General features: G+C 53.1%; 1 protein-coding gene across 6 annotated transcripts in view; it reads left to right on the forward strand.

Annotated features, from left to right (window-relative positions):
- The window catches only part of LOC149350273 (uncharacterized), a 62,779-nt gene extending 52,407 nt beyond the window's left edge, over positions 1-10,372 (forward strand). For all 6 annotated transcript variants that reach the window (XM_089579273.1, XM_089579274.1, XM_089579270.1 and 3 more), the window contains one exon: positions 8,659-10,372. In XM_089579273.1, coding sequence (XP_089435399.1) covers positions 8,667-10,226 — 1,560 coding nt within the window. In that variant the 5' untranslated portion in view covers positions 8,659-8,666 and the 3' untranslated portion in view covers positions 10,227-10,372. The remainder of the gene's footprint in view (positions 1-8,658) is intronic.
- The last annotated feature ends 575 nt before the right edge of the window (positions 10,373-10,947 follow it).

Raw genomic sequence — 10,947 nt, forward strand, 5'->3', positions numbered from 1 at the left:
GCTTGCTCTGGTAGCGTTTCTTGTTAGTTCACGTTTCGTCTGGCGTCACCAGATCCCCGCAAAGGTAGTTTAGTAATTGTCATTAATACTGAGTCAGTGCATGGAGACACTGCCGGCGTAGCCTCCTCGTGGCTCAGAATTTTCGACCAGTACACTAGTCCTACTTCATGTATTTGCTACCTCAAGAAATTCACATGCGGTATTTTATCGCACTGTAGCGCAGTGCAACACCGAGTGACTGCGAGTAGTCACGGCACGCAAGCACGGTGCGGCAGCTGTGCAACACTGCGGCCCCGTCTCCTTGTATCAGGGCAGGTTTCGAACTTATCGAACTCCCTCAGCGGTAGGTAACCAAGATAAAGGCAATTTTATCGATCGCGCGTGTGTCAGGGTCGATCACGGCTTTGGTTTGTTTGCGCTGTGGAACTAATCAAGGAGACACTCTCAGGCCAGTGTATTCAGTTATATCCTGATACAGCTGTATACGCTCAGTATGAGGAGCGTACAGAAAGCCGATCGCTGCGTGCGTTTTCCTCGCACTATCTAGCCAGTGCGAAGGTACGTTGGCTGAAGCACGTGCAGCCGGGCCCACTGACAGTTCAGCGGCGCGTCGCCAGGATGGCGGGCCCGTAATAGCGGCAGCCGCGGAGGGAGTGTACAGCCTCCCTGATCCCGGCGACGGGGAAGAGGAGCGCCAAGGAACTGCGAAGGAGAGCGGGCCGCTGCTCCCCCATGTTCATTCAATTGTTTGCCGAGCCAGAGACGGGCCCGCGATCCCTTTGATGTGGTCCTCGTACCAACAAACCGCCCCAGCCCAGAGGCGCCGCCTCTCACCGCAGCACCGGGCGCCGGCTCTGCTCGGGCTCGTCCCGAGAAATCGTCATGAATAAAAGATGGCCAAACTACCCGCTCGAATCTCGATCGCTTCGGATAGGTTCGGCTTCGATTTCCGCGAGGCAGCGTCTGCCCCGCCGCAACGTCAGCGCTTCTTTGTGCTTGCACGCATCTCTGGTGTGCGTGCGCGCGCGCTCGCGTGGCCCCTGCACCGTGCCCCGGGCGTTGGGCTGGGGCCTCTTTCTCCTGCGCTTCCTTTTCTGCATCTGCTGGCGTTTCTGCCGCTCTGCGCGGTTGTGCGAGTGCATCTTTTCCCGGAGTTCGCAAGTCTGCAGTGCACTCTTCCACGTTTGTAAAGCTGCGAGCTGAAGCGCGCGCGCGCGTGTTCTTCCTGCCTTCGTAGTGTGGTGAAAGTGAAAACAGACAGCTTTGTTCATCAAGAAACTGCTCTCTGGCAGTGGCCGTTTTCCCGAAACGAATAGCTTGGCCAGCTTAGCCGGCCTCGGGTGAGGGATGCCGTCCTCCATGCCACGCGGAGGAAGGGGCGGCTCTCTCTCCCAGGAATGAGCCGTTATGCCTGGCTGCTTCTTCCGCTTGCCGCGCACGACCTCGTCCGTTGCCCGTGAAAGAGTGAACAAACGGCATTGAAAGGACGCTCAGTGCAGACTTTTCCGTACCGCCTGGTTGTGGGCTGAAGCCGATGCTAGCGGCGTGCGCCCGTCAGCAGTGGCCTGCTTTATATGATGAAGTCTACCTTGGCTTGCCAGGACGAAGGCGGTGCGTGACGCTTGGACGCGCCTTCTGCGAACTTTGCACGTTCACATATGAGAGGCTGGCTGACACAAGAATAGGCATTGCGTGGACGTCACTGTCGCAAGCGATATCGTGACGCGGAGCAAATGCATTCCGCAGTTAACGATGGGGCAGATTCCGTGAACCCTGCTTTGTGCAAGTTCTTTCTCCAGCTCGGACAGCTATTCGTCGCGGCCTACACTGGCACCAAAAGCAATGGCTACTTTACAGAACAGCGCAGCACATACATTAAAATTTGTGTGCAGTATGTCGGCGGCAGTGTTCACCGCAAGTTTCCCATCATCATCATGAAAACTATTTTCTAATTATCTGGGGTGGTCACTGATGCAGGGCCACCTGTTCTTTCGTGATTAGTTATTAATAACTTTTAGGTACGAACCATTACACAGCAGCCTAACAAGTCAATCGGTATAGACAACTTCACTCGGAAGGCCACTGCGCGTCGTCATAGCTTTATTTCTCCGCGTATATAGCGCGTGTTAAGAGATTCGTTCAAATTGAACCCTGCCGTTAAACAAGCTTCTCGCCGCACCTTTGCTTTCGTTAAGTCATGCATTTACCCGTCGGTTGAGTTCTTGCTATCGAGTACTTTTTTTGGCAATTAGTGGTCTAGGATTTTACTAAAGTACTCTGCGTACAGGTGGCGATGTTAAATTTGACATGGTAGCGCTCTGGAGAGCATTCGTTTTTCGCGTTTACGAACGAGCATCCGTCAACGGTGCTGGGAAATAGTTTTATCCCAATAGATCTATGAATAAATCTATGCAAGTGCTCGGCACGCCACTCCGTACGTTCGCTGCGGTTTGAAGGCGCGAGCCTCTCCCATCCAGGTGGGGAAAACGCAATCTGCGGAAAACTCATTTTCTTCACGAGGGCAGTGCGCGCAGTGGCCTACACGCAGCTTCGCTTTCCCCGCGAATTCCGCGTGCAGGTGAAGCGGTCTGCGCAGAAAACAGGCCCTCTGGCGAATAATTGGAGAGTTTGGGGCCGACCGCATTAGCCGATTAAGTGGCCCGCGGTATGCCAGAACGGAGTCGATCGCCAACAATGGCCGGCGGACGCAATTTCGCGGTCACGGGCGCGCATCGCCGAAGCGGTCGGCGCGGAATTTCCTCGTTGCGCGTCGGCGCAACACGCACATACGGTCTGTCGAGAATTCGCGTACGCGCGGGGCGGGCCAACGTCGGCGCGAGTCACGGCTCCGCCGTCGTCGGTTTCGGGCCTTAGTTCGTGGGTCGGGAGAGCGATTTCTGGTATTGATTCGGGCCATTACCGGCGCTCGGGACCCCGTAGGAGGCGCGGCGTTCGTTGCGCGAGCGCTTCTCCTGCTTCAGTGCCCCGCTCCCTCCATCGCTGTTGTGGGGCGCCGGGTCTCTCGGCGGTGAGGCGTCTTTCTTTCTTTCTTCTTTCCGTCTCTCTTACTGAGCCGCGCACACGATTGTTGGGAGAACAAAGAGACGTTGTTATTCCGGTAGATTCGATTTCCAGTTAGTTCTCCCGGGCGCGGACGTTAGAAACGAGCGGTCCCGGGAACTGGTTTAAGAAGCTGCGGGGAAAGACGGACACAGTTACGGAGACATTATCCCGTCTGGGCACACTCATTAGAGCTGGTTTCAAGGCTCCTCTGGCCGGCAGTTTGGCGGCGGGGCCTCGCCCCCTCCCTCTCTCGAGGCCGAAAAGAGCCGCGTGAGGGCCGACGCGAAAAGCAAAGAGACAAAAACAAAAATAAGAGCGAGGGTCTCGACGCCGGGGGAACGGAGCCCGGAGCTCGTTTGTAAAGTGTTCTGGGTCTTGCTTGGCTCGAGGCTCCCGGGCTGTCTTTGCTTTGCGCTCACTGGAACTCGTTTCGAACGCCGCTTAACGGCGCTAATGAGAGCAAGCAGCTGGCACTGACTGAGCAACTAGCCCCCAACAAAGTGTTGTCAGATCCGCGCGGGTCGCTTTTCGCTGGGCCCCCCGCTCCATAAAATCGGTGGTTTATCGGGTCGGCCGAGGCACTCGCTGTGTATGTGGCGCAGGCCGTCGACCTTTTGAGCACTGCTTGTGTTCGCCTTTTACGCCTGTACGGTGATTACGTGTTGTAAATGTTTATGTACCTAGTGACCGTTGTTAAGCTAGAAAACCTGCGACACCAGCCAAAAGCTTGCGCACCTAAATGTCCTCGAATGCATTCCATAACGAATAGCAGAACTTTACAGCCTTTGTCAAAAGTACAGAGCCCAAAGGGTTTGTTGATTCTCGGCCTTGCTGTGCGGCTTTTATTGCATAGTGAGCTCTCCAAATCACTCGAAAGTGATACCAACTCTCGTGCTCACTCCTGCCAAGCTTACAAATTCCAGCGTTCATGCAAAAGCTCCGCTGCGTGGTTTAGAAGCAAGCGGGAGCTGTGTGATGATTAATACAACACCGTGTCTAGAGACAGCAGGGGTCTGTACAGCTTCTGCCATTGTTCTCTGCGGCGCTGTTTCGCACTTGCAGTGTCGAAGATGGGGTCGAAACACCATGAAAATAAGAAATGGCGACCGTCTGTATGTGTCACAACGTTCATCTTGTTCCGCTGGTCGGTCTCGCAGGCCACCCGTGGAAGCAGAGGCTCCGTTAGCACACACAGTTTTATATTTCTACAGCCGCCTTCTGACCCGTTTCACCATTGAGAGCCTGCTTCTTTACGTGTTTTGCCTGATTAACGCCACGTCTATACCCAGCATTGAAATGAACGGAATTTTTGGGTCTTCTCTGCCTGGATCATGGTCGGTGGCCGTTAAGTTATTATGGAGTGCTAAGAGTGCTGCGGAAGTAGTCGCTTTAGGCTGATGTGCCTGTTCCTGTTTAAACGCGCCCGACGAACGTGGCTAACCACTGTATGGTTTTTCTTGCGTCGTAACTTCGTTCCTTCTGATGTTCTCGCGAAGCACCATGAAGGTCCGCGTATTTTTTTTTTTTTTTTCACTCTTCTTCTCATGGCGCGACGGATTGACCCGCTGGTTTGCTAACTGAAGGAAAAAGAGACCGACGAAAAATATCTGAGCCACCATTGTTGTTCTCTCACGCTCAAAATTGTGCAGCCCTCCTCACCCGCCCTTCTGACGGCAACAAAGGGGCGCTTCGTATTGTTTTCGGACGCAATGAAAGCCTCGCCCCAGTCCGCAGGGCCCGCGGCGCACAAAGGCTGCGCTGGCAGGCCGATGGCTCATTACGCCACATCTGCCGAAGGCGCCCAGTGCAAAAACATTTCATAACAATGGGGGAAGACACGCGAAATTGGTGCGCGCACAAAGGGGCGCGCCTTCTCCAAGACCTCGTAAGCTGTGCTCAAACAGTCCGCTTACTGCACCGGCCGCGCTGCGTTTTATGCCACGCTGAGGGACAGGATTGTGAACAGGCCCAGTGTTAACGCTGATTCGCCGAGCGGGTGCTATAGGGGCGTGACAAAGTGCGAACGGCGCAGTTGATCTGCCGGCGAGGGGCGCTTCTTGCAGTAGCCGTAATGATGTCCTCTCTAGCGGTGCGCTCGAAGATGGTACTTGTCACTGAAGTACTGCAACATCTTGAATACTTTCTTTGACGCTTGTGAGATTATTTTTTTGCGTGCGAATTCAAGGAGCATTCTTGAGATGCTAGACGCGCACTTCCTAAAGTACCTGCACAACCGCTGGGCTGCAGGTCTTGTCGCTGGAAGTCTCAGCATTTGAATCGCACGACCCGTTCTGTTGCGGCTGAATATCAGCTACAGCTTCTGTTCGTGGTGGTTGCGCGAGCATGAAGTGCAGCTTGTATCTTTTTGATATAACTCAGCAGGGGGTCGAAAGTTAGTCAGCGGCAGCCTGATAAAGTGGAGATCGGCAACTAGATCGTAGGTACCATTCGACCATACAAAAAAAAAAAAAATCAGCAACGCGGTCACAACGTCATTGCTGTGTGTTGGGAGCATTTTTTTTTTCTGTGCTGAACACTGCAGCCCTTTGGTTGTCACATTATAAAAACAAAATATTACATCAACAATGCCAGCTTCTTTACGCCTTTGACGTACTCCCTTTGGCGAAAGTAACCGAGCAACAAGGTTTGCTTCTGAGCCATCTTGTAGAGCCCTTACGGCACTCCTATAGGCCGGAAGGTTCCTAAAGGTGGGCATAAGGGTCTTCCGTACTTTACACATATTTAAGAGCTTAAGGGCTGCCATAAGTTCCCTGCTACGCAGCTGAGAAGCAAAACCCATTGATCGGTTGCTTTTGACAGTGACGGTTCGCTAAGTAAAAAATGAAAACTGCGCTGGTCAGTTAACTTAAGACAATAAGCGAGGTCATTAGAACGGCCGCGTAAAATTTCAATTGCTCGATATACGGCCACAAAGTTAGTCGGAGCGTAGCCATGGACTCCGGGGCGTTGCAAGCGTGGCCAGCGGGCTTTAACGCTGAGGCTGTACGGTCTAATATTTCCCGCGCAGTCATCACATTTTGTGGCAATGCCGTACAGAGACAAAAAAAAGAAAAGGAAGGCGGCCCGAAGCGCGACAAAGAGAGGACTGCTGATACATACGACGGCGCAGTGGCGAACTCTATCATTTTCCCCCGAGAGCTGTCGCCCGCAACTGGCGTGGTAAATGATGTGTATTCGAAGTCTCGCTTGTCTTCGCCGCGTGTCCTGGCTGCGAGCGGCGGGAGCGGAAAAGGGAAGAAGCGCCGGCGCTTCTCTCGCTGAAAAACATTCAGGTGATTTGCTGGCCGTTCCGAGCGGATAATGTATAGGAGGGGAGGGGCGCGGCGTCCTCCCTCCTCTTTAAAGACCCCCCAACCCCTTACAACTCTCCGCTCTGCTTTTATCGCGCTGCTCTATAATAGGAGCGCTTATGAAAATATTTTTCGATAAACGGGATTGGGGAATTTCTCCGGCAGCGCAGTATACCTAATGAATCCGAGTGAAAAATGACTTGGAAACGACTTCGCGCAACCTCGTTTGAGGCAGCGTACACGCGTTGCCTTCCGAAAGGCGCCGTTTTTGCGGCAGGCCGCGCGAGCCAGCCGTCCGCGGCGGTGGTTGCCCGAAAAGCGCCGGCCTTTGATCGGATAGACCGCAGGCAGGTGGCGCTGCACGGAGTGTGCATTGAACGCCGGCCGCGTATGGCGGCCGTGCGCTCTGTAAGGGCCGCGATCCTCTTTTTCCGAATTTTTTAAAATAGCTTTCATGAACCGCCACACCGGTGCGCACACGGAAGTTTTGGGCACTTTTCGTTATGAGCGTGCTCGTGGGGTGTCAGTTTGCGCTGGTTTCTTCCGAAGGAACAGTGGCCATATAGACGAACTGCTTTTATGTCTTAAATTTGCACTTATAAAATTGGTCTCCGATTTCTTAGCGTACAGGCACAGGACAATTGCCATCCGTTAGCGGCACGCTGCATGCTTTATAGGTCGACGAAGACACAGCGACAAACGCGCACCTCGCACGCATGCATGCTCGCAGGCACATCACACGAGCATCACACGATGTGCACCGCCCATGAAAGGCGAGGTCGTGAGCAACTAGGCCATTACCATTTATTGCGAGGTACGCTGGGTGATAACTGGCCTCCCCTATGTGTTCTCTTCGAACCTTTAACTGGGCCTTATTAAAACCCTTTGTGAGGCATGAAATTTTATTTTCTCACGTGCATACAAATTGTAAAACTGCACTCAGAATGACTGATTTCACTGACTACCAATTGACTTCTTAACGAGACCTCAAATGTGGTACTTACTCGCACCTCTGTCCTTTCGACGTATAAAAAATCTGTATTCGAATTCAAAATTGCTTCAAAAAGTGAGGCAATTGTCTGGTGGCAAACGCTGAAAGGCTCATATTCAAAAGAAAAAAAAATGCGCTTAAATGGGCCACGCCGAACCTTACACAACGCGCTTGTAAAAACTCAAAACACGAAGTACGCGTATAAATGGAAGATAAAAACACACTGGTTGGTTTGTTTGATAGTTCGGTGATTTTGAGCGCGCAAGAATGCGGCACATATGTGCATCTTTGTCCGTTGCTGGCATTAGATGCAAATTGCACACGTGTACCGCTGTCCGTCCTGCAAAAGGTGAAACCATGCGCGTAATTCCGGTGTTCAGATGCCGACCGCTTTGCTCACCTCCCCCGTGTAACCGGGAGCTTTTTCAGTGTACTGGACAACCGCTTGTATTTCCGATGCACAACATAGCCGGGTGCACACAAACTGCTGAAAAGGGAGGAAGGTTAGGGGAAAAAAATGAAAAAAAAAAAAACTGGGCCAGCTAGCGTCGTGTCCCTCTCTCTGCTTCGTCCCCGTTTGCGCTGTTTTTTAGCCTCAGATCATAGCTATACGCGCTTCAAGAGCGGATGAAATGTGAATTGAAATATGGATATGCAATAGGTGCCGATTTTTTTTGTTCGTTTAACGGTTTCCTTAACACTCCTTTATATACATGAAAGCAAGGGATCACAGGAGAAAACTGAATGGTGAGCACCCCACCTCGTTGTGTCGTCCGTCCCCACGGCACCCCATCAAGTGCATTGTCCTTGGCAGTGGTAATTGTTTCATGAATGAAGAGTTACCATGGCTTAATCAACTTAACCTTGGAGTCATGAAATTCCTTGGATGCCATTTGCTGGAGGGCTTCCTTGGGTGATGGCGGAGAGGGGGGGGGGGGGGGGGGGGGGCATTACTGCTTTGTTCTTGAATTGCATGTAGAATAGAGGTGTTCAAAAGACTGCATAAAGTATTCTTTCTTCGTTCAGAAAGCTCGCGATTGGAGTAAGCTGCCCAGCCATGTTGTATGTGCAGATAGCGAGGGTAGTTTTTCTCTGTTGCTTGAATTATTGCATTAACACCTAACATGTTATTCATGTATCGTTGGGCTTCAGTGAACGTGACTGCATTGTGTGCACATTCCTTTTGGAGAATGCTGTTATGGCGTGTATACTTTGTTTACTAACCCACTTTACCTTGGTCCTGAATATGACTCACAGTATGCCAAATAAATAAGTGTGCTCTCTTGGTCGCAGGTACCACTATGGCTTCCAAGAGGCCGCCGTTGGAGGGAGGGTGCTCCCGAGTGTGCGTCATACTGCTGTACCTGTCGGGGATGCTCCTCATCATAGCTGGCGTCGTCGCGGGCGGCTTCATCGTCAACTACCCGGACATCCTCTTCTACCTGGCCGTAGCGTCCGGGTCTGCCATTGTGCTCGGCATTCTCTTTGTGTCGCTGTCGGCTTGTGTTTGCATCAGGCGCAGACCGATGCCGTCTAAGGATGCTCCACGGAAGTTCGCGCCGCCAACGTCGAACGGAGTCAAGGGCGTGACGACCACGGACTTCAAGGAAGCGTCCGTGGGGTCGCGGGAGGACTTGAATGGCACGGCGCCTTCTGCGCGGCCCAGCGACGGTTTGTTGAACATTGCACTTGAAAAGGGAGAGTTTTTCCACAACCCGTCCGTCGACCCGTCAAACCCAAAGAGAGCGCAGCAGAAACCCGTGACAAGCTCGCCAAGGACAACAAAGGCGAAGCTAGTTCGCGACGGCACCGTTTTTCCGGAGCCACCCAAGGTTTCAGAGATCCCTGTCGGATCCCGTTCGCAACCAGACAGCCTCCGAAGAGCGAAAGTGAAGAACGGCAAACTTCCCAAGTCCCCGGCCAGCGTCGGTGATTTCGCCTCGTTGGGCTTGCAAGACGACGACGACGCGGTCTTTTCAGCATCCGCAAAGAGCAAGCCATCGGTCAAGGGTCGGGGGAAGGTGCCGCTGACGGCGTTCAAGCAGACGTCTAAATCTGTTTCCGACTTGGACGACGAATCGTCATTCGAGTCCAGCACGCGAGCTCCCCAGCAGCGCACTGCCGTCAGGCCGGAGACGCCGCAGATGGAGCCCCGACTCGCCGTCAGCTGCCACAACATCTTGAGCGAGGAGCCCGTGCGCGTGGGTATCGCGCACCTGCGGCAGCGCGAGGACGCCGGCGGTTCCAGGAAGCCCCCGGTGCCGCGCAAGGTGACCGGCATTGCGTTACCGGGCATGGTGCAGCGGGCACCCGCCGCCGGCGCGGCGTCTCTGAGCCAGGACGACCTCAGTCGCGTCCGCCTCAAACCGGCCGAGCAGAAGCCCCGGGGACCGTTGCGTGACCAAGGGCCGGAAGACGGCAAGCACCGGCTCCAGCACAAGTCGGTGCCAGACTTCTTTCCGCAGGACGGCGGCGCCAAGCTCACCCTTTTGGACAGCAGTTCGAGTTCCTACGGCAAGTCGAGCCGGACGACGGCGCCAGCGCCCGAGACGCCGCTCAACACGTCTTTGGCGTCGTATGCAGATGCGGCGGGTCCCGAGGACCTACACAGGTGCAACACCGTGGGCCTGCCGCCGGCGCCGCTCCCCAAGCCGGCGACTAGCGGCCAGCAGTTCCGCGTGTACGCGCCGAAGCAGGACTCCCTCGTGCTGGACAAACAGCCGCTGATGGCTGAATGGGCGGCCAGCATTTCTTCCAAGAGCGACACCTTTTCTAGTGATGAAGCAGAATGCCAGAGACACCTGAGCTCGTCCCAGGAGCTGCTTATGGGGAACGTCAAGTGCCTGGAAACGGAAATCTAGTGCGTGTACACTGCCGAGAGTGACGATGGCGCCTGGTGTGCCTCTAAATGTTTAGATGAATGATCCTTTAGCTCAGACGCGTGCTTCACTAAATGCACGAGACTGTTGAACACTATCGTGAAAATTAAAGTTTTGCGATGTTAGCACACGCTTCGCAAGTGTGATTTTTCTTTGAGTCTCGGACAATAAGAATTTACTGCCGTTTTTTTTTTTAGAACATTTGTATGATCTCTAGCGTAATCTTCTTCTGTCATGCACAGTTTGAAAAACCCGAGTGTTGGCGGCGGAATCACGGAAATACAAATACCTCTGTATTTCATAATGTGCAGATGTGTGGACAGAATGTTTTACTGTTAATCTTCATTCTATTGACCATAAGTTATGGTCATGAAACCTTCAGTACAAAGGGGGATAGCAAGGGAGGGGGGAGGGTGGGTACCTGCTAGGTACTGTCAGGTTCCTTAATTACTGAGAGGCGTGTAGCCCTCCATAAATAATATTCATATCAGTTTTTAGGATGTCTAAAACGCGGTTAACCTCGGCGCTGTGGCCCAATAAGTTTTGGATATTTCGACGAGTTACATGCACTGGAGTGGCTGTTTTTCCTGCAAGCTTCTCGAAAGCGCATGTATTTTGGCGCGATGCAGTCTACATTTGTTCGGCCACAGCAGAGTTTTCGAAATTGTAAAAACATGGATATTACTAACGGTGGGCTACACGC

The sequence above is a fragment of the Amblyomma mixtum genome, chromosome 3 (assembly GCF_055824585.1).
Source record: "Amblyomma mixtum isolate Tamu chromosome 3, ASM5582458v1, whole genome shotgun sequence".
In the NCBI taxonomy this organism is placed as follows: Eukaryota; Metazoa; Arthropoda; class Arachnida; order Ixodida; family Ixodidae; genus Amblyomma; species Amblyomma mixtum.